Source organism: Triticum urartu, chromosome 2A (assembly GCF_056163025.1).
Source record: "Triticum urartu cultivar PI428250 chromosome 2A, HENAU_Tu73, whole genome shotgun sequence".
Lineage (NCBI taxonomy): Eukaryota > Viridiplantae > Streptophyta > Magnoliopsida > Poales > Poaceae > Triticum > Triticum urartu.
In genome coordinates, this window is record NC_141874.1 from 697642734 (window position 1) to 697667231 (window position 24498).

At 43.2% G+C, this 24498-nt stretch overlaps 1 protein-coding gene and 1 long non-coding RNA gene across 2 annotated transcripts; one reads left to right on the forward strand and one right to left on the reverse strand.

Annotated features, from left to right (window-relative positions):
- Positions 1 to 15225: 15225 nt before the first annotated feature.
- On the forward strand, positions 15226 to 19372 carry LOC125527522 (uncharacterized). The gene is made up of 3 exons (XR_007292146.2): positions 15226 to 15447; positions 18093 to 18151; positions 18968 to 19372. It is a non-coding gene; the product is annotated as an uncharacterized LOC125527522 (long non-coding RNA).
- A 1703-nt stretch (positions 19373 to 21075) lies between these two features.
- LOC125527521 (uncharacterized) lies at positions 21076 to 23266 on the reverse strand. The gene is made up of 6 exons (XM_048692032.2): positions 23120 to 23266; positions 22991 to 23033; positions 22453 to 22895; positions 21908 to 22168; positions 21503 to 21797; positions 21076 to 21414 (listed from the first exon to the last, which is right to left on the reverse strand). Exons 2-5 carry the CDS (start codon positions 23030 to 23032, stop codon positions 21653 to 21655), a joined length of 891 nt encoding a protein of 296 aa, XP_048547989.1. The 5' UTR covers position 23033; positions 23120 to 23266; the 3' UTR covers positions 21076 to 21414; positions 21503 to 21652.
- Between the last annotated feature and the right edge of the window lie 1232 nt (positions 23267 to 24498).

The window sequence follows — 24498 nt, forward strand, 5'->3', positions numbered from 1 at the left end:
TCGAGGTCGACTTGACCTGCTAAGTGTGCATTTGCTTTTGAAGCACTTCTCTTCTTCGTAATCAGTCATTTAGGCTACAAAACTGCTACTTCTCTGTTCATATAAGCTTATCGATATGTATGATGCTCTCACCTAATGTATTTTATGAATGTGCACTGCCAGTATTGCATTTCTACTGCTGTATTTTTATTTTCCCAATCAATAAGATGGTACTGTCACTGCTATTGAATTGCTCTGCTTTCCAAAGTTCAGCAAGTTATATAAGTTCAGCAAATAGTTGCGTGCACATGTGCTACCCACGAAAAAAACAATTGAAAAGGGCAACGCCCATGATAGCTAGGTACTGTACAAGCACGTTGTCAACTACAATAGCTAGGTTGGTACGCACAGGCATGCAGAGGAGGCGCGCCCTGGGCGCGCGCCAGCAATTAGTATTGACTAGCAGAATGCCCGTGCGTTGCTACGGGCTATCCGCAATATTTGTAACATCCGGGTTCAACACAAAAACCCTATCCAATGACGCACCTTTCCTTTTTCTGTCGGAACCCCTCATTCTTGACCGATTTTCCGCCGTAGCGAGACATTTCTCGTTTTTTGTCTCACTGGCGCCACCTCCTTTAAAAGCATATGACAGCCAACTCATCTTCGCCATGCATTGCAGTAAGGATGAAATTTTCTTGTTTACGATATAATAGAGTGGGTTAAACTAACACATACTATTGACACAAAACAACAAATAACTATAGAGATCTTTCCTAGTCACCAATAAGCTCCACCTCCATCCCACATATGCTAGAAGGGATAATTGTCGTTTTTCTCTTCTTCATATTTCCCTACGTCTTCTACTCCATGCCTCTTCGCCAATCCATTTAATTGGCACCAACCAGCACCACGTCAACATTAATGTGTTCATCATCGATGCCTCATCTTCTTCTTTCTCATTCCTCGGCAACTTTAGTTCTCGTTCCTACTTATTTCCTAGAATACTCTTTCTTTCTTTTTTTCTCTTATTATTTGGAACACTCTTACTTTCTCCAACACCATGCACCACTTTGGCTTCAGTTCTTTTTCCTTCTTGTTTTTGGAACACTCTTCCTTTTTACTATAGCATGAACCACCTAGCTAGTGTTGTGTCATGTTGTCCTCACCCGCGAACATTTCGGCCACCGTCATCGAGTGGACATCCCGCGGAGCATAGACTTCATCCATCTTGGTGAATGCTAGGTCGCCCATGTCGCGAGCGCATGGTGGTCGTTGTCCATGTTGGCAAGCAGTGCTCGGTGCTTTGCAATGTAACTGAGAGCCCGTTGATTGTTTTTGCCCACAAGCGCTTTCAAAATGATTCGCTATGACTAATTGCTTGCTTAATTAATTAAGTACACAAAAAATGAATGACCTACCTATTTCTCTACATGCCTAATTAATTGCCAACCAAATCAATTAATTATCTGACTAATTGGAAATATCCCTACTTCTAATTATCTATAGGCATTGGCTAACAAATTAATTAATTGCATTAATAACTCAATTTTTAAATTGATTCAGTGCGAAAAAATTCATATTCAAATGGACCTAATTAATTGCATCAATGGTTTGATTTCCAAATTGGTTTAGTGCTCGATTTCTAAATTATTTTCGCATGAATGGCTGCTACCAAACGACTATGACGATGACTACCGAGTAATGTAGGACACATTTCCTTAATAAATTTCTTGAAATTTAAATGGACACATTTGATTTGAGAATGTAGCCGTCTAGCTTTTTATTTGACTGACAAGAAATATAATATGACCGCGTCCACATGGCGGTCTGACAAGCCACCTCCCGTCACGATCGTCCTTGATGCCGTGTGTGACGCCCGGATAATTAAGCTACAGTGAACCTCCGCTAATGATGCCACGTCACCTCAGTTACTGCTGCTAATCCCTCGTTAGTTCAAAAACCGGTTCAAAATTCAAATTCCAAATATGGCATACAATAAAAGTTTTCAAACATTGAAACAAAATGTTCGGGGTGAACCAAATATTGCATAGATAATTGTGGTAGAGAAACCAAACCTTGATAAAATGTTTAAGGGCTCTAAAATAATTTAAACAGTAGTGAAAACAATTAAACAAATGTCTATTGAATTTTATAAAATATTAAAACTATTTTATTATGGGTTAAGATTTAATCTAACATTAGATTGTTTATAAATACAAATTTAGGTGCTAGTTATAATTTTTATAAATCTAAAAATAAAAGAAACTAGAAATAAAACAGTACAAGAAAATAAATAAAAGAAAAGATAAAAACAGAAAACAAAATAGAAATAAAAAAAAGAGAGAAAGGCCCCCACTGGGCTTCGGCCCAGTAGGCCGGCCCACTCGGCCACAGGCCCAGGCCGCCCCCCCACTACCCCCTCCTTATCCACTCCCCCTGTAACCCTAACCCTCACCCGATCCCCACTTCCCCCCCACTCTCCCCTCACTCCCTCGATCCAAATCGGGATCGAGGCGACCACGCCCCCGACCCCGACGACATCGCCCCGACGCACGTCACTGTCCTAGGCCCCCCCCCACCGGAGCACCACCCCCATCGCCCTGTCGTCTCGCCGTCCCGCTACCCCATCGGTCGCCCCCGACGCCGCCACCGGTTCCCGTCGCCACCACGCCGGCGCCCCCAATCCGCCTGGACCGCGCCTTCGCCGGGCCTCCCTCACCGGACGCCGCCACCTCGCCGTCCTCCTCCACTCCGTCGCTCGTCCACGACATCCCCCTCGACCCCCGCTGCCATTTCCCCTACGGCCCCAGTGAGCACGCGCCTCGCTTCCTCCCTCTCCCTTGCCGCGCCCGCTCATCGCCACAAGCCCCCGCGCGCGCTCACTGCATCGGCCGCGCGCCCCGGCCGAACCGCCCGCGCCACTGCCTTCCCTTTCCCCGGACTCTGCTGCCGCGCCCGCTGTCACATCCCCTCGCCCGAGCTCACATGCGCCGCCCCCGCCGCGGCCCCTGCGGGCCGCGCTCGGCCATCGCCGCAGGCGCATCGCCCTCCCCCCACCCCGCGCGTGTATGCTACTGCGCTGCTGCCGCGCTCGCTCGCCTCTGACCTCGCCTTGCCTCGCCTCCGGCCGGCACTTGACCGCACCCCCCGCGCCGCTCGCGCAAGTCCCGCTCACACGCCTCCTCCCGCGTCCGTCGTCGACGCTCGCCTTAGCTCCGCTCCGGCACCGATCGCCGCACGTCCTCTCGCATCCCTTCACTCGTCGGTGGCTGCTGCTGCCCGCCTCCACTCGTCGGCGGCTGCGGCGCCACACTGCTGCCCCGGATGCCTCCCCTGTCGGGCGCCCGGCGCCCGTCGCCCGGGCTCGCCCCATCGGGCGCCCATGCCCGTAACCCGTGTACCCGCCCTGCATAGGCCCCCTGGGCCACTGACACGGGGGCCCCATGGCCCCAGAACGTTTTATTAAAAAAAAGAATTAAAAAAGGATAAATATAAAATATATAACTAATTATTTAATATTAATTACAGAAATAATTAACTTAATTAATTTTGATTAATTAAACTAAACAAATAATTAATTTAATTAAACATTAGTTATCTAATTAACCTGGTTAATTAATTAGCTAATTAATTAGTATGACATGCGGGACCCACGCGCCAGTTTGACCAAGTCAACTGACTGTTGACTGCTGACATCACCCTGATGTCATGCTGACATCATAATGGCATTTCCTAATTAAATTAATTCTGATAATTCTAAAAATGAATTAAAACTTTGAAAATTAATATAAAATAAACCGTAGCTCGGATGAAAAAACTTTGTACATGAAAGTTGCTCAGAACGACGAGACGGATTCGGATACGCAGCCCGTTCGTCCGCCACGTGTCCCTAGCATAGTGAACCTGCAACATTTCACCTCCGGTTCATCTGTCCAAAAACGCGAAACACCGGGGATCCTCTTCTGGATGTTATCCCCCTTCACCGGTATCACCTAATACCGCGTTAGGGCACCCCTAGCGCCGTTACTTGCCTTGTCATGCATCGTTATGCATCTGTTTGCATTATATTTATTGTTTCTTCCCCCCTCTTCTTCCGCTAGACACCGAAACCGACGCCGCTGCTACCCAGTACGACTACGGAGTTGACGACCCCTCTCTCTTGCCAGAGCAACCAGGCAAGCCCCCCCCTTTGATCACCAGATATCGCCTACTCTTCTCTATACTGCTTGAATTAGAGTAGTGTAGCATGTTACTGCTTTCCGTTATTCCTATCCTGATGCATAGCCTGTCCTTGCTACTACTGTTGTTACCATTACCTACTATCCTACTGCTTAGTATAGGATGCTAGTGTTCCATCAGTGGCCCTACACTCTTGTCCGTCTGCCATGCTATACTACTGGGCCGTGATCACTTCGGGAGGTGATCACGGGCATATACTATATACTTTACACTGTTACATTACCTGTGATACTGTTCGGAGATGGGGGCTGAAGGGGCAGGTGGCTCCATCCCGGTAGAGGTGGGCCTGGGTTCCCGACAGCCCCCGATTGTTACTTTGTGGCGGAGCGACAGGGCAGGTTCAGACCACCTAGGAGAGAGGTGGGCCTGGCCCTGGTCGGCGTTCGCGGATACTTAACACGCTTAACGAGATCTGGGTATTTGATCTGAGTCTGGCCATTTGGTCTATACGCACTAACCATCTACGCGGGAGTAGTTATGGGTATCCCGGCGTCGTGGTATCAGCCGAAGCCTTCGTGACGTCAGCGACTGAGTGGCGCGCGCCGGATTGGACTGGAACGCCACTAGGCTAGGTCTGCTTCCGGCCGCGTACGCAACGTGCAGGTGTGCTAAGGGCGATGGGCCCAGACCCTTGTGCGCTTAGGTTTAGACCGGCGTGCTGACCTCTCTGTTGTGCCTAGGTAGGGCTGCGACGTGTTGATCTTCCGAGGCCGGGCATGACCCAGGAAAGTGTGTCCGGCCAAATGGGATCGAGCGTGTTGGGGAATGTGGTGCACCCCTGCAGGGAAGTTAATCTATTCGAATAGCCGTGATCTTCGGTAACAGGACGACTTGGAGTTGTACCTTGACCTTATGACAACTAGAACCAGATACTTAATAAAACACACCCTTCCAAGTGCCAGATACAACCGGTGATCGCTCTCTCACAGGGCGACGAGGGGAGGGTCATCGGTTAGGGTTATGCTATACGATGCTGCTTGGAGGACTTCAGTCTACTCTCTTCTACATGCTGCAAGACGGAGGCTGCCAGAAGCGTAGTCTTCGAAAGGACTAGCTATCCCCCTCTTATTCCGGCTTTCTGCAGTTCAGTCCACATATAATAGCCTTATTCCAGTTGATACCAATGCATACATATGTAGTATAGCTCCTTGCTTGCGAGTACTTTGGATGAGTACTCACGGTTGCTTTCTCCCTCTTTTCCCCTATCCCTCTACCTGGTTGTCGCAACCAGATGTTGGAGCCCAGGAGCCAGATGCCACCTTCAACGACGACTCCTACTACACCGGAGGTGCCTACTACTACGTGCTGCCCGCTGGCGACGACCAGGAGTAGTTAGGAGGATCCCAGGCAGGAGGCCTGCGCCTCTTTCGATCTGTATCCCAAGTTGTGCTAGCCTTCTTAAGGCAAACTTGTTTAACTTATGTCTGTACTCAGATATTGTTGCTTCCGCTGACTCGTCTATGATCGAGCTCTTGTATTCGAGCCCTCGAGGCCCCTGGCTTGTAATATGATGCTTGTATGACTTATTTTATTTATAGAGTTGTGTTGTGATATCTTCCCGTGAGTCCCTGATCTTGATCGTACACGTTTGCGTGTATGATTAGTGTATGATTAAATCGGGGGCGTCACACCGTGATCCACTCCCTGGCATTCTCGAGCATCGCGCCAGGGTTAGACCCAGCCATGACATCTTCCATGGTGTCGTGCACGACGTCCCTCCGCAAGAGCGGGCGTATGCGTACGCCCATAGAAAACTTGTGACTGTCAATTAATAGTAGAGATAATGATAATAAATAATATAGCATGGGGATTAGCAATTTGTTATGAAGTAATATATTATTTTATTATGAAAGGAGATCGAGAAAAAACTTATATCTGTCTTTTAGGGAAGTGATCTCACATATATGATGCTAAATACCCGTGGGTTGCTACGGGATGAAATAATATTTAAAGAGTGGTAGTGGTGGCGTGTGACCGATTGTCGTAGGTCATCACCATCGTCCTTGCGGGTGCGGTCGGAACCCTCGACCGTTAGTGCTTGGTCGTCCTCAAGTACGCGACTGTTGACCTTGTTCTATGGCATCTGTTATCCTCGACCACAAACATTTTGGCAACCATCAGTGTGTGGACGACGGTCATCATCCATCTTTACGAATGCTTGGTCGCTCATGTCACGAGACGTGGTGGTTGTTATCTATGTTGGCAAACGCTGGCCAACCATGTCGTTGAGAGCATGTTGGCAGTCACCAATGGCAGCAATAGCCTAGCTACTGGCCGTCCTCGCCCACAAACGCTTTCAAACTGATTCGCCACGATTAACTGCCTGCCTAATTAATTAATAACATGCCTAATTAACGACATGCCTAATTATCTGCATGCTTATTAATTGTTTGCCTATTTAACTAATTATTTGTCTAATTCAAAAAATCCCTATTTCTAATTGTACACAATCCTAATTAACTGGATGTATAATTAATTAGTTGAATTAATGATTCGGTTTTTGAATTGATTCAATGCAAAAAAATGCTTATTTAAATAGACCTAATTAATCGCACACATAATTAACTGCCTGACTAACTAATTACATTAATGGCTTGATTTTGAAATTGATTCAGCACTTGGTTTTTAAATTGTTTTTGCATTAATGGTTGTGTGTGAAATGGCAATGTAGCAACATTTCTTTAATAGTATATATATTAGATAATGACTTCCTCTAAGAAGCTCCACTTTTGTGCGTGTGTTTTTAACAAACAGTTCATTTATATATATGACAGTCATATAATCCCACTGGGGTTTTTAGTACTATACTACAAGCAACGAAATTATCACCCTGAAGAATACCGCCACAAGGAACCTAGAGACAAATAAACAGTGGATCTGCAACCATTGAAGTTAAATATATGGCAACTTAATGGGAAATTGTTATTTTCCTTTCCTCCGCAGGTTTCCTTATCTCCACATTAATTGTTTCTGGGTCTTCGCTCCTCGCTTTGACTCTCAGAGCACATCCAAATTTTTATGTACTTGGTTTTTTTCTTTTTTGCTAATTTTGGGAAATCAGCACCAAGCAAGGCATCGCTTATCCTGGTAGTTTCTCTAATTTTGTTGAAATAGTAAACATGGTTTTGAGGATCTTGTCTTACAATTTTAACATCATGTCAGCTAAACTTACACATCACACAGGTAAACCAGCTAGAGATTGAGAAGTAGTGCATTTTGGTCACCAAGAGCATTCTCATATTTGACCAAAGAAAATTTTCCAAACAAAAAGCACGCCGTTGCAGCTGGATGGCTGTGCCAATGCATGCGCTAATTAACCCCACACGACCAGCAGCCAAGACAGTTCTGCAACTGCATGTTTGCTTAACCCGTCGCTTCATCTGAGTACGCCAAAACTATGAAGCTATATTGGTTTACTACTTCCAGTCGCAAATCAGTTTCAATTCACCTGGCCAGGCAAAAGTTGCATCCAATGCGTAAGCACGATCAGGAGGATTGACAAAAATCCAGATAATTAGTGTACCTGTGACTTGGAGTTGACTTGATGCAACTGCCGCTTCTTGATTCGCCTACTCCTTCTTTGGTCTCCTCTCAACACTACCACTCTACCAGATCCGTGTCCATGAAATCGAACCCTTCGCCATTACGGAGGCAGGGGAGGTGGCGTTGGGAGGCGCCGAGCAAGGTGGCCAGCAGCGAGCGGGACGGTGGCGGCGGCAGCGAGCCATCGAAAGGACGGCGGCATTCTGCAACGGGAGAGGCGGCGGGCTGCGTGCGAGCATAGGTTAGACCTCTCGCTGGAAGTCCCAAAGGATGTGGGCGTTGGTTTTCTTTTAAGGGGTGCCCCATCATTGATTTGGTTTGGAGAGGATCGGAAAACGGGATCTGTTTCCTTTTTCGTGTGCGACAACATAATTGGAAGGGACGACAACTGACGAACGAAAGTACGAAACCGACCATCACGACCGCAGACTCCTCCATTACGAGTAGAGATAGCCTTTGAGGTAATTGAAATCTATTACCATATAATTACTGTATTCGAAATTTTCTGAGTTATGGCCTTACCATACCTGGATTGATAGCCTTTAGGATAATTTAAATTTATTACCATATAATTACCATATTCGAAATTTTCTGAGTCATGACCTTACCATATTTGGATTGATGAGATTTCTGAGTTTATAGCCTTTCCATGCATGGATTAATTGTGATTGATTACCATAAATACGTTGGATATTGCCGGCCAGACGAGAGAGGAGGAAAACCGATGGAAGGGGGTGGTGGGAAGGTGGGACAAAAAAAAACCAGACGAAAATAACCGGTTGAAAATAAACCGGTTGAAAATGATGGGACTATTCAACCAACTCGTCCATTAGGAGTAGAGATTGAAAGTCGGAAGTAAAACATGCGCTGATGTGCCGGTGAATTGTGTAGAAGTGAACAGAGAGGAGGTTGCCTTTGAATCCGATGGCTACTACCTATAATGCATGCCTCGATCTATGGCTAGAATTAATTGGGGTGACGTGGCTTAAGAAGAAGCAAGAGAATTCCTTATAATAGGGAGCTCCTATTTATATATAGTACTCATAAAAAAGACAATGGTCATACCCATTAATAAATAATAATAATAATTTCAGATATCCTTATTTAGTACCCGACCTCACGTAGCTGGCACCTCCTCTCCCAAGTTTAGGTTTTCTCCGCCTCCCGCCGGCGCCGCGGCCGGTCCGCCTCGTCTCTGGTGACTTTAGGGTCATGGAAGCGCGGTGGATCCCGGCCCTCGTCGATTTATATGGTTTTTTAAGTTTTGTTAGGGTTTGTGCCTTACTCAGGAAGGCGAGATAGCGACGGCTCACTAAAGATGGAATAAGGTTCTCCCCGTCTAGCCCCCGTTCTGGTGGTGCGTATAGCATCGTTAGTGAGCATATGGAGATGTGTCTCCGACGGATCTATCTTTGGTGGATCTGCTCGGATTTGTTCGTCATTCATTTACGTTTGTGTGTCTTTAGGTTGGATCCTTCCGGTCTACACTACTCTTTATTGACGACGGTAGTTATGGTGCGCTGGTCCTGTGAGGCCTTAGCACGACGACTTTCCAACTGTCTAGTACAATAAATTTTGCTAGATTTCGATGAGGGAGGGGCGATGACGACGGCATGCTTTTCTTGTAGTCGTCGCTAGATAGTTTATGAATCTAGATATATTTTTTATTATTTCTGATGTTCGTGGTACTGTCACGATTGATTTTGTTTTTTAAAACGAAGCTACACGCATGGAGGACGGAGCGTCTTTGGCTTTTTGGGTGCATCAGCATGGTTCCTAGCATAGGTTCTTAACTGATGCCATGTATTTCCTTCCGCCCCCCTCCTTTCTGTTTTTCTACTTTCTTTAGACAACTTTATGGCTTCTGCACCACAGTGCGTAACATAAGTTTCTTATAACTGAAATTTGATCACCGGGCTGTGCCCTGTTTTGAAATGCATAGGTAGAGTGAGATATTTTTATTTCAAAAGAAAAAAACATAATTAAAAATAAATAGATCGAGAGTTTCTCAAAAAAAAAAATCAGATATCCTTGAATCTCCCAACACCACTCAAGCAACATTAAAATCTTCTCGCCCTGTGCACTCAAATTTTGTTGTATAGATCCTGCAAAAAAAAGTCTTCTTGTATAGCTGTATCCCGGCTTTTTTTTGAACACGGGAAAGGGACTAGAAAGTCCCCGAAGCTGCTTCACATGACAAAAGTGACAGTACACCATAAAGAGGACCCTGGGAGAACTGCAGTTAGAGACACGTCCTCTCTATTTACACCATAAAGAGGACCCTGGAAAAACTGCAGTTAGAGACACGTCCTCTCTATTTGCAAACAGGACCCTAAGGTAAAAATAAAACGGTTTTGCTATTTTTCATCCGGCTGAATTCAATTGGCTTTCATCCGTTTTTTTAGCCGTGCGATCTATGTGCCGTGATTCGTGTTTTTTTTGTCCCACTGTTGCCATTTTTTCTTATCAGGCCCGCTTAATATCCTGGAGACCCGATACGCTTCCTTTGCTGTCGCCCGCAATCGCCCGCATAGTTGGGTTGGCCCGTTCCCCTCCTCCTCGTTTCCCCTTCTCATTTCACAGACGCAACTAGTAGAACAGAGTGAGGGAGAGACAGTCATGGCGATTTGGAGCTCTCCTCGCCGCCCGATACAGTACAGTGGTGGTCCGGCGTCTGGCTGCCCCGCCCCCTACGTTTGTGTGTCTTTAGGTTGGATCCTTCCGGTCTACACTACTCTTTATTGACGACGGTAGTTATGGTGCGCTGGTCCTGTGAGGCCTTAGCACGACGACTTTCCAACTGTCTAGTACAATAAATTTTGCTAGATTTCGATGAGGGAGGGGCGATGACGACGGCATGCTTTTCTTGTAGTCGTCGCTAGATAGTTTATGAATCTAGATATATTTTTTATTATTTCTGATGTTCGTGGTACTGTCACGATTGATTTTGTTTTTTAAAACGAAGCTACACGCATGGAGGACGGAGCGTCTTTGGCTTTTTGGGTGCATCAGCATGGTTCCTAGCATAGGTTCTTAACTGATGCCATGTATTTCCTTCCGCCCCCCTCCTTTCTGTTTTTCTACTTTCTTTAGACAACTTTATGGCTTCTGCACCACAGTGCGTAACATAAGTTTCTTATAACTGAAATTTGATCACCGGGCTGTGCCCTGTTTTGAAATGCATAGGTAGAGTGAGATATTTTTATTTCAAAAGAAAAAAACATAATTAAAAATAAATAGATCGAGAGTTTCTCAAAAAAAAAAATCAGATATCCTTGAATCTCCCAACACCACTCAAGCAACATTAAAATCTTCTCGCCCTGTGCACTCAAATTTTGTTGTATAGATCCTGCAAAAAAAAGTCTTCTTGTATAGCTGTATCCCGGCTTTTTTTTGAACACGGGAAAGGGACTAGAAAGTCCCCGAAGCTGCTTCACATGACAAAAGTGACAGTACACCATAAAGAGGACCCTGGGAGAACTGCAGTTAGAGACACGTCCTCTCTATTTACACCATAAAGAGGACCCTGGAAAAACTGCAGTTAGAGACACGTCCTCTCTATTTGCAAACAGGACCCTAAGGTAAAAATAAAACGGTTTTGCTATTTTTCATCCGGCTGAATTCAATTGGCTTTCATCCGTTTTTTTAGCCGTGCGATCTATGTGCCGTGATTCGTGTTTTTTTTGTCCCACTGTTGCCATTTTTTCTTATCAGGCCTGCTTAATATCCTGGAGACCCGATACGCTTCCTTTGCTGTCGCCCGCAATCGCCCGCATAGTTGGGTTGGCCCGTTCCCCTCCTCCTCGTTTCCCCTTCTCATTTCACAGACGCAACTAGTAGAACAGAGTGAGGGAGAGACAGTCATGGCGATTTGGAGCTCTCCTCGCCGCCCGATACAGTACAGTGGTGGTCCGGCGTCTGGCTGCCCCGCCCCCTACGTTTGTGTGTCTTTAGGTTGGATCCTTCCGGTCTACACTACTCTTTATTGACGACGGTAGTTATGGTGCGCTGGTCCTGTGAGGCCTTAGCACGACGACTTTCCAACTGTCTAGTACAATAAATTTTGCTAGATTTCGATGAGGGAGGGGCGATGACGACGGCATGCTTTTCTTGTAGTCGTCGCTAGATAGTTTATGAATCTAGATATATTTTTTATTATTTCTGATGTTCGTGGTACTGTCACGATTGATTTTGTTTTTTAAAACGAAGCTACACGCATGGAGGACGGAGCGTCTTTGGCTTTTTGGGTGCATCAGCATGGTTCCTAGCATAGGTTCTTAACTGATGCCATGTATTTCCTTCCGCCCCCCTCCTTTCTGTTTTTCTACTTTCTTTAGACAACTTTATGGCTTCTGCACCACAGTGCGTAACATAAGTTTCTTATAACTGAAATTTGATCACCGGGCTGTGCCCTGTTTTGAAATGCATAGGTAGAGTGAGATATTTTTATTTCAAAAGAAAAAAACATAATTAAAAATAAATAGATCGAGAGTTTCTCAAAAAAAAAAATCAGATATCCTTGAATCTCCCAACACCACTCAAGCAACATTAAAATCTTCTCGCCCTGTGCACTCAAATTTTGTTGTATAGATCCTGCAAAAAAAAGTCTTCTTGTATAGCTGTATCCCGGCTTTTTTTTGAACACGGGAAAGGGACTAGAAAGTCCCCGAAGCTGCTTCACATGACAAAAGTGACAGTACACCATAAAGAGGACCCTGGGAGAACTGCAGTTAGAGACACGTCCTCTCTATTTACACCATAAAGAGGACCCTGGAAAAACTGCAGTTAGAGACACGTCCTCTCTATTTGCAAACAGGACCCTAAGGTAAAAATAAAACGGTTTTGCTATTTTTCATCCGGCTGAATTCAATTGGCTTTCATCCGTTTTTTTAGCCGTGCGATCTATGTGCCGTGATTCGTGTTTTTTTTGTCCCACTGTTGCCATTTTTTCTTATCAGGCCCGCTTAATATCCTGGAGACCCGATACGCTTCCTTTGCTGTCGCCCGCAATCGCCCGCATAGTTGGGTTGGCCCGTTCCCCTCCTCCTCGTTTCCCCTTCTCATTTCACAGACGCAACTAGTAGAACAGAGTGAGGGAGAGACAGTCATGGCGATTTGGAGCTCTCCTCGCCGCCCGATACAGTACAGTGGTGGTCCGGCGTCTGGCTGCCCCGCCCCCTACGTTTGTGTGTCTTTAGGTTGGATCCTTCCGGTCTACACTACTCTTTATTGACGACGGTAGTTATGGTGCGCTGGTCCTGTGAGGCCTTAGCACGACGACTTTCCAACTGTCTAGTACAATAAATTTTGCTAGATTTCGATGAGGGAGGGGCGATGACGACGGCATGCTTTTCTTGTAGTCGTCGCTAGATAGTTTATGAATCTAGATATATTTTTTATTATTTCTGATGTTCGTGGTACTGTCACGATTGATTTTGTTTTTTAAAACGAAGCTACACGCATGGAGGACGGAGCGTCTTTGGCTTTTTGGGTGCATCAGCATGGTTCCTAGCATAGGTTCTTAACTGATGCCATGTATTTCCTTCCGCCCCCCTCCTTTCTGTTTTTCTACTTTCTTTAGACAACTTTATGGCTTCTGCACCACAGTGCGTAACATAAGTTTCTTATAACTGAAATTTGATCACCGGGCTGTGCCCTGTTTTGAAATGCATAGGTAGAGTGAGATATTTTTATTTCAAAAGAAAAAAACATAATTAAAAATAAATAGATCGAGAGTTTCTCAAAAAAAAAAATCAGATATCCTTGAATCTCCCAACACCACTCAAGCAACATTAAAATCTTCTCGCCCTGTGCACTCAAATTTTGTTGTATAGATCCTGCAAAAAAAAGTCTTCTTGTATAGCTGTATCCCGGCTTTTTTTTGAACACGGGAAAGGGACTAGAAAGTCCCCGAAGCTGCTTCACATGACAAAAGTGACAGTACACCATAAAGAGGACCCTGGGAGAACTGCAGTTAGAGACACGTCCTCTCTATTTACACCATAAAGAGGACCCTGGAAAAACTGCAGTTAGAGACACGTCCTCTCTATTTGCAAACAGGACCCTAAGGTAAAAATAAAACGGTTTTGCTATTTTTCATCCGGCTGAATTCAATTGGCTTTCATCCGTTTTTTTAGCCGTGCGATCTATGTGCCGTGATTCGTGTTTTTTTTGTCCCACTGTTGCCATTTTTTCTTATCAGGCCCGCTTAATATCCTGGAGACCCGATACGCTTCCTTTGCTGTCGCCCGCAATCGCCCGCATAGTTGGGTTGGCCCGTTCCCCTCCTCCTCGTTTCCCCTTCTCATTTCACAGACGCAACTAGTAGAACAGAGTGAGGGAGAGACAGTCATGGCGATTTGGAGCTCTCCTCGCCGCCCAATACAGTACAGTGGTGGTCCGGCGTCTGGCTGCCCCGCCCCCTACGTTTGTGTGTCTTTAGGTTGGATCCTTCCGGTCTACACTACTCTTTATTGACGACGGTAGTTATGGTGCGCTGGTCCTGTGAGGCCTTAGCACGACGACTTCCAACTGTCTAGTACAATAAATTTTGCTAGATTTCGATGAGGGAGGGGCGATGACGACGGCATGCTTTTCTTGTAGTCGTCGCTAGATAGTTTATGAATCTAGATATATTTTTTATTATTTCTGATGTTCGTGGTACTGTTACGATTGATTTTGTTTTTTAAAATGAAGCTACACGCATGGAGGACGGAGCGTCTTTGGCTTTTTGGGTGCATCAGCATGGTTCCTAGCATAGGTTCTTAACTGATGCCATGTATTTCCTTCCGCCCCCCTCCTTTCTGTTTTTCTACTTTCTTTAAACAACTTTATGGCTTCTGCACCACAGTGCGTAACATAAGTTTCTTATAACTGAAATTTGATCACCGGGCTGTGCCCTGTTTTGAAATGCATAGGTAGAGTGAGATATTTTTATTTCAAAAGAAAAAAAACATAATTAAAAATAAATAGATCGAGAGTTTCTAAAAAAAATCAGATATCCTTGAATCTCCCAACACCACTCAAGCAACATTAAAATCTTCTCACCCTGTGCACTCAAATTTTGTTGTATAGATCCTGCAAAAAAAAATCTTCTTGTATAGCTGTATCCCGGCTTTTTTTTTGAACACGGGAAGGGGACTAGAAAGTCCCCGAAGCTGCTTCACATGACAAAAGTGACAGTACACCATAAAGAGGACCCTGGGAGAACTGCAGTTAGAGACACGTCCTCTCTATTTACACCATAAAGAGGACCCTGGAAAAACTGCAGTTAGAGACACGTTCTCTCTATTTGCAAACAGGACCCTAAGGTAAAAATAAAACGGTTTTGCTATTTTTCATCCGGCTGAATTCAATTGGCTTTCATCCGTTTTTTTAGCCGTGCGATCTATGTGCCGTGATTCGTGTTTTTTTTGTCCCACTGTTGCCATTTTTTTTTATCAGGCCCGCTTAATATCCTGGAAACCCGATACGCTTCCTTTGCTGTCGCCCGCATAGTTGGGTTGGCCCGTTCCCCTCCTCCTCGTTTCCCCTTCTCATTTCACAGACGCAACTAGTAGAACAGAGTGAGGGAGAGACAGTCATGGTGATTTGGAGCTCTCCTCGCCGCCCGATACAGTACAGTGGTGGTCCGGCGTCTGGCTGCCCCGCCCCCTCCGTCTGCCGCGCTGTATTTCCCACCGGGTCTGCAGCATCCCCCCCCAACCACCACCACCACCACCGCGCCTCCTATTTTTTTCCTGCGAGCGCTTCCGTTCCTCTGATTCGGTATTCTCGTCGATTTGTGCCATTCCCAGATCTGTTTGTTAGCCGCGTGTAGAGTTTTCTCGGCCGGATCTTGTTGTTTGTGGTAGTTGCATGTGTTACCCGCAGATATTTTTTGTAGATGTATGTGGTTTGTGTTGTTCCTTGAGTAGATCACTGATATTCATGTTAAAATTAGACTAGAAGTACACTTATCCCTTCGGCGTCTGCTAGTTTGGTAGGTTGTTGTTCGTCTGGTCTGTGTTTTGATGTAGATGGCTGGGATTGGTGGGTTAAGTTTCGTGATGTGTAATTGGTGGACTCAATTTATTCAGTTTAGTAGCAATGATTTTGGACTGTAATTTTTAGTGGTTTTGGTTAGTGATTTGGACTGTAACTGTGAATGAATTGGACAGTGATGTGTCCTGAATTTTTCCAGTTAAGTAACATTGATTTGGACTTCAATTTTCAGTGTTTTGGGTAGTGATTTGGACTGTAACTTGTGAATTGGACAGTGATGTGATTTAATTTTTTCAGTTAAGTAACAATGATTTGGACTGTAATTTATAGTGTTTTGGTTAGTGATTTGGACTGTAACTTTGAGTTAATTGGACAGTGATGTGGACTGAATATTTCAGATAAGTAACGGTGATTTGGCCTGTAGTTTCAGTCTTTTATTAGTCTACCTTACACTGCAATTTTTGAGTGTTTTGTTCCATTGGCTTGTAATTTCAGGAATGTGTAAGTTACAGTGGTCTACTCTGAATTTTTCCACTTTTTCCAGCACACTACATTAAACTGAATATCAGTGTACTTATAATCTAATTTTAATGTGAATTTAACCTTGTAACTTACTACTCTATGTTATAAAATTTCCATTGATCTACTGTTTAGGAGTGAATTTTCCATCTAAATTCTGTCTGCCATGTGAGAGTCAGATTAGGGTTTTTCTGTACAAATTTTGGATTTGTTTGTGTTTAGGTTGGGTGAGCGCAGATGGTCATTTTGATCTGTTTTGATTGTTCTAGGTGTGTGAGTTGGGCAGGTTTTGTGCTCTTGTACTTCTGAATGTGTCATGTCTGGCCATTTTGGGATCTGAACATCACAATTTTGGGACTAAGTGTGATCTCTGTCCTAACTTGGGCATTTATGTTGCTACTGGAACTGCAAATCACAATTAACAAGGAGATTAGGACTGTGATATTGCACTGAATGTCCTCATTATCTGGTGCCGCTGTAACTAACGGCATATCCCTTATGTGATCTGATATCTTTTTTATTGTAGTCTGGTAATTCTTAGTGGATTTCGTAGTGTAATTACTTTATCTTTTTAGTGTAATTACTATAGTGTAACAACACTGATTGCATCTAATCTTTTTGAATGTAATCTAGTAATCCTAGTGGATTCACACTGTAATTCTCAACGGATTTTCACTCTAATTCCCAATGGATTTACACTGTAGTTCTCACTGGATTTTACAGTGTAATTCCTAGTAGATTCTATAGTGTAATTCCTAGGGGGTTTACAGTGTAATTCTTAGTGAATTTACACTGTAATTCTTAGTGGATTTGGTATGTAATTCCCATTTTTAGCATGTAAGTGTTAATGCTTTTCCCCTTTTTTAGCTACATGCGCTAGTTCGGCGTTGGATTTTGCATCCTTCAGTTGTAGCTTGATGTAAGATCGCTCTGCCCTGTATGTGTGCTTTGATTTTCTCAAGTTTGGATATGTCATTTTAGGAACTAGAGATTCAGTTGCTTTGTGTTTTCGTTGTCCCCGTTGGTGCGGATAGTATATTGTCCTGAGCATGTCGTAGTGTCATGATTTTCTCCACCATTTCTTAGTTTCTTGTAATGTTTATTTTTATTGTGGCTTGTATATGAATTCACAGTGCATTCGTTGGTGTAATTTTAGCTGTATTGTAGTGTAATTTGGAGTAAATTATTTTTAACCAGTTATGTATGTATTCTTGCTTGATGCTAATGTTAGTTTCTGTTTGTTTTTTTCCAGCGTGTTTTGGATAGTTTTTTATTTGTTAGGCTCTTTAGTTAATCTTCTGTAATACAATTCTAATTGAAGTAGGTTTAAATGTTACAGCTATATTTTACTGTGATTTTTATTATATGCCCCTGCACCCACTTCAAATGTAATTAGATCATTTTTGTGCCTGCAAGCAACACAATATAATTGCTTTATTTTGTGTACCTACAGTTGCTAGGTTCGAGTTTTATTGTATGCTTTGTATGCTTACCGTTTTTCTCTTCCCCGTTGGTGTTAGGAGGTGTTTCTGCATATTTGAATTCATTGTTCTGGTCAGTACTATGCCATTCCATGTAGTTTGTCATGTCAGGCTCAGGCTCCACGTATTGTTGCTGCACAAAGTAAATCAATGTTATATCATTAGCCGATGAATAGTGTCGGTAGATTTTCTCTATTTTAGTTTTCTATGTATTTTTGCAATGCAGCTACGCCTTGTACATCATTTGCGCCTGAAGTAGCTCAGTAAAAGAGTATGATCCACTTTGTTATTTGTCAGGAAACTAGTTAGAGAAAGCATGTTTTTGATAATGTTTTTTGTTTTCAGGATTGTTTTCTGCTATTAGATAGCCATATGTTAAGGAAATCAACTTCATCTTTCTTGAGGTACATCGCCTGTCCTTTGATGCTGCATTTCATTGCATTTGGTTCGATTGTAGGCACCTGCACTCAATATTTTGAGTAAATTATCTCTTAATGCAAACAAGTATTCAGTTCTGAACTGTAAATAAACGCAGAGTAATTTTGCAAAGAAGGTCCCAGTAATTTTATCTAACAGTCACAAATTTGTCCTTTCAGTTCTGAACTGTAAATATGTTATCAGTTTTGTTTGTTGCTACTAGTGTGAGTGCCTTCTAGCGTGAATGTTTTTAGCCTGATTTTTGTTTGTCATTTTTCTGTTAATTTCAATTTTTAGTGCTTATGTTAATGCCTATCAATATTCAGTGTAAGCAAGCATCAGATCATAGCAGTTTACACTTCCAAAGTTACTTAAATTCAGTCCTTCAATCACAGGTACAGAGTAGTTTTTAAGAACAAGTAGAAAGTGTCTAAAACTAGCAGATCAAAGTCTCTTAACAGTGTTTGGTCTTTCAGTTTCCAAAGTCTGTGAAAATAGCCATATTTTCTCTCAACTGGAGCAATCCTCCCCCTTGCATGTTTTTAACTAGTTTTCCCAAAATGGAATTGCTAGCTTCCTGAGCATGTTTTGATCCCTGTTGTGTGTTTATTTCTGCAAATTCAAAAATATGATCTGGGCATCTAGTTTTCAGTTTTCCTGTGATCATAGACTACTAGTTCATGCGACCATATCCTAGTTCTTCCTAGGGTTTCTCTTGGCTCATGCTTTTGCGTGATTTTGTTCCTATTTTCGATCTGTGTAGATTTTGGCTTAACTTAGCCTATGTTGATGATCCACTACAGGTATGTTCTTTCTTCCAGATTTGTTCCGGCAAGAGAGAGACGACAGGAGGTGATGAATGCACAGGAGGGGTGGTGTTTACCCGTGTTTTTTTTTGCTTCTCCAGCCATGTTTGTGTTCTAGATCATGGATGAATCGCTCTCTCTGGTGGCGCTTCTCCAGGGATAAATTTGGTACTTTCTCAGTGGAATTGTAATGTAATTCTTTTGTGTGTTTTTAGTGGAATTACATTGTACTTTTAGTGGAATTACAGTGTATTTTTAGTGGAATTACGGTGCATTTTCAGTTTTTTACACTGTAATTGTTAGTGGAATTACAGTGGAATTTACACTGTAAATCTTAGTGGGTTTACAGTGTATTTTTAGTTGATTTTTGCTCTGTATCTGCAAGTGGCATTTTTAGTGGAATTACTGTGCATTTGCAGTGGTTTTTACACTGTAATTATTAGTGGAATTGCAGTGGAATTTACAGTGTAAATCTTAGTGGGTTTACATTGTATTTTTAGTGGATTTTTGCTCTGTATTTGCAAGTGGCATTTTTAGTGGAATTGCAATGGATTTTTAGTGGATTACTGTGCATTTTCCGTGGTTTTTACACTATAATTATTAGTGGTATTTTAGCCCTTTGTATAGTTGATTCACAGCATCAGCAACTGTAATTTCTCAGTATTTTAGTGCTCAGAGTGTTATTCGGCGCTGTGTGGTTAGATGTCATCAGTTTTGATCCTTTTCATCCTCCTGTAGTTAGCTTAGTCCACCTTTTGTTAGCTTTTAGCTGCTTTCTGTACGGGTTTAGGGTGTGGACCCGTTTATAGTTTGGTGGGCAGAAAGAATAGGGGAATAGAGGACACGAGACATGTGACATTTGTCATCCTTTAGTTGACTGAAAAATATGAATGAAAGCGAATTAAATTTCATCCGGATGTAGAATAGACAGTCCCAAATAAAAAAGCAATCCAACTGTGTATCCCGTCAAGCTGTGTAGGCTCCACCCTCACGCCGTGTGCCATGGTTTCCTACAACAAGCACCTGCCGAGCACAAGCAACTCGGCGGGAACGCCGCCACGCTCGCTCCGCAGAGTGCGGCCTCCCCTGTGTCCGCTATCGTGGCCGTGCCGCCGCCAACGCATCAGCGAGGACGTCGCTTTCGAGTCAGGAACGTGATCGCTACGCGTGCGCTAGCGCTTTGCTGGGCTTCTCTTGGATCGCAAGGTTCGGTTTTTTATGGGATTTTACGCTTTACGTTCGTATTAGGAAAGAGTGATGTATGTCGAGGCATTTTATCTTTTACGTATAGGAAAGAGTAGGAAAGAGGGTCGAGGAATTTTAGGCTTTACGTTCCAGGAAAGAGGGTTAGAACTTTACGCTCCAACTTTCGAGGTGGTTTTGGTCGAGGAATTTTACGCTTTACATTTAGGAAAGAGCCAAATTGGTCGAGGAATTTTAGGATGGCAGTTTGGGCTACAGAGCCTCCAACCTGATCAGGTGCACAATCCTTCCATCGGAAGAGGTTTCACTCTCATTTCAACTCTCTATCACAAACCTACAGTTCCCAATGAATGGCTCCCAGCAGCTCTGCCTCAAAGGAAGGAATGCTCCATCAATATCCTTCTGTCCAATTCCAAGCTATTCTTATTGTGAGATTACTCTGCACACGACAATGTGCAAGATGATCTGCAGACGACCTTGTGATCAATGGCTGCAGACCACATGAACTGAGGTGATCAATGGCTGCTATATCTTAGTCATCCAGAAATCTTGCACTATCAGTTCTCTATTCTTATTGACTCTATTCACTTGCCACTCCCCTTAAGCTGCCAATTTTGTTCGAATTCTAATTCTAATTTATAGATTCTTATTTCGGGTTTATACAATTCATAAACAGACCATAGACGTAGTCAAAGCACACACGAATAATTAAGGTTTACAATTCATACAGTGACCATAAGACATAGTGCATATTTGACTACTTACAAGCAATCAAAACAAAGCTGAAAAGGCTCACATGAATAGTTGGATAAGGTTGAGATAATTAAGGTTTACAATTCATACACTGACCATAGGACATGGTGCATATTTGACTACTTGCAAGCAATCATAAGTAAGAAAGCTAACAAAGCACACATGAATAGTTGGATAAGGCTGAGATAATTAAGGTTTACAATTCATACACTGACCATAGGACATGGTGCATATTTGACTACTTGCAAGCAATCATAAGTAAGAAAGCTAACAAAGCACACATGAATAGTTGGATAAGGCTGAGATAATTAAGGTTTACAATTCATACACTGACCATAGGACATGGTAGTTGGATGAAGCGGAGACAATAAGTCTGACTAGCCCTAGCCCTAGCCCAAAGCAATAAATTCCTCATTAAACCTAGCACCATATACTCCAGTAAGAAGTCCTCGCAGAAGATGCCTGAGATCATCATCAAGAAGAGGCCGCTGTCACACACACAAAAAAAGCAAGTTAAGCATACAACCACCCAAAAGAATACTACTACGTATAACAATTTCTGATTGGTAAATTTACCCTACTAATATCATACTGGTGATAATGAGCTATGACTACTTTGGCAAAGTGCAAGGCTCCAAAAACTGTTTGAGCAAACCCCACCCCCTGGGTAACTTCAATTTGATGGACCAGAATCGCTGTAAGAGACGGGTCCCGAACTTTGCCTTGCTACCCCTGTAAGAAGATATGGTTCTCCAACCAATCTATTTGGTCATCGGTAAAAAAAATTCCTTCTTCATATAATCTTTTATACTTGCTCTCCCTAACGTGGGGGACTGTGACTAGGAATGGATGATCGAGGACATCTTGTTTCCTGCCATATTAATAACAGTAGGGTTAACTTTCTGCCATATTAATAACAATAGAGTTAACTAAAGATGACGGAGATGATGGTTAATGTTAGAAGAGTTGGCTAGTGCATACCTTATGTTTATATTTGGGTTAATGAGGAATGCATTGAAGTGCGCTAGTTCAATATCATCTGGCCAGTGTTGCAAAATATTGGTCTGTATCAGTAGTTGCAAACCCTGCCTAGGTGTCATCTCATCATCAGGAGTCCTTCCACGAACTCGGAATGGCATAATTTGGATCATATTCTCATTAATAGCGTAAGTTCCAATATCTTCCACATTATCTACTGTCCACTGTTTGTCCCATAACCTCTCCAGTGCCACATACAAAGACCTACCATGATTATACAAATAGATAAATTTTCAGCACACCAGCACAATAGCACAATTCAATGGGACAAATCTAAAGTGAAAAACAACTGGCACAATCCTAGCACAGTATGAGGCAAAGTACATTCTAATGAAAGATAAAGGTACGAGATAAAGCACAATCAAAAAGACTACTAATATATGGGGCAAATACAAGTGTACGAGGCAATGTAAAGTGACATGGAGATAAAAGGATTGATAAGCAAATGCAATCTCTAGAGAATAAAGAGGGGAGAAGGATGGCCATACCTAATACTATTTCTTAACTGATCACGAACGAACATACTGTTATCTGGATTTGCTATCCAGGAGAGCACACTTTGTTGAGAGCGAGCAAAGGCAATGATTGTTTTTCCAATTAGGGTATTATAGGCCACGCCGTAGGTCTTAACAATCCCTACATCAATGGATGGATTTAGCCCCAATGGGTTTAGCTGACCAAAAGGCACTTCATTCAGAACCCAGAAGGTGGCAGCTCGTTTCTGCAGTTCCCCTGAGTCAAATCCTTGTTCTTTATCCGCAGCAAACTTTATTGCCTTGCTTGAATAATAGATATAACCATCTTTAAATCCAAGTTCTGCAGTTTGTGGACAGCTAAATTCGTAGGGCTGAATAAGAGTGCCACACCTCCTAGCATTAGTACGAAAGTTTCTGGCTTCTCTGCATATCTCAAAGATGGTTTTCTCGTTCCTCTACAATTAGACGAGGTGGGGATGGTTATGAGGTTGAAACAAGAAGGACAAGGAAGAATTGGATGGAAAGAAAGGTATACTCTGTTTATACTTACATGGGGTGGTGGTTCTTGCACTTCCATTGGATCTGGATTCATGCTGAGAAATGAACAAAACCAAACAAACAAAAATGAGAAACCAAAAAGAAACAAAAACAAGGAACGGGGGAGGAGGAAGAAACATACCTCGGCTTTCTTTTCTCCTCTTCGTCTTCTCCCAGAGCGAGCCAAGGAGCAGCAGCAGAGCAGCGCGAGCCAAGGAGGGCGGCGGCGAGATCTAGGGTTTCGGCTGTGGGAATAGGGAGAAGGTGACTGTTTATTATATGGCGGAGCGAGCGGCCACCATAACCTTAACAATTTCGGTGTGGGCTACTTAGTCTGCATGGGCCACATTGCCTAGGCCTGCGCGATTATTTCTGCCTTTTTGCATTTTTTACCTGGGCCTGGATAATAAATGATGCACAATCTGGATTTCAAAAGAAGTACTAAAAAAAGTGCGGCGTGACACAAAAATAAAGAAGGAAAGAGAATCTATTTATATTATAAGACTATAAAATTATTTAACCATTGATCTCGATTATAATGATTGAGATGTAAATGTCTAAAAGTTAAATAAAATATCTGTGAGGTGCAAATATTGTCATGTATTAACTTGGTAGTCAGAAAAAAAAGGTGATGTAACTAAGCCTAAATAATAGCCAATCAGACATTAGGTTTAGATGTCTCACTGATCAGTGGGACCCACTAGTCAGGTTTGACCATTCAGCAATCAACTATAGGCTACTGACTCAGCGTCACTGGGCCCTTCTATCAGCCTCTTAATGCACTTTGTTGGGTACACTTTTGTGTACCCGTAGCAATTTAACCATTTAATTACGAATTAATAATAATTTTAGAAAATATTTAAAACTCTGAATAATCATATAAAATAATCCGTAACTCGGATGTAAATAATTTATATATGAAAAATGATCAGAAAAATAAGACAAATGCAAATATGCCATCCACATACCTGCCACATGCTTTCAACACAGCAAACATGGAACCTTTCCCTCCGGATCATCTGACCGATAAATGCCTGGAGCCGGGAAAATACTCTTAGATATTTTCCGCTCCGTCTATAACACCTAGCACTGCATTAGGTCACCCCTAGCACATCATATCGCCATGTCATGCTTTGTGCTCAATCTGTGTGCTTTATATTTACTGTTTATTCCCCCTCTTCTTCTCCGGTAGACCCCGGGACCGACGCCGACGCCACCGAGTACAACTATGTTGCAGACTTCAGCCACTTGCCGCAGAGCTTCCAGGCAAGCAAAACCCCCTTGATCATTTATATATCGCCCATTCTTTCTCTCCCATGCTTGCATTAGATTTTGCTACTGTATTCCTCACTCACCACTCCCGATGATGACTCTATCGTGCAACACCTCAAATGTGAACCCTTCGAGGGTGATTCCTCCAAGGCCACCTTGACGGTTACATCGAGTAGGAATCCATCGAGGGTGATTCCGCAGATTCCCCCTTGATGTTATGGACACACGGATACCTTGACCTTCACCTCA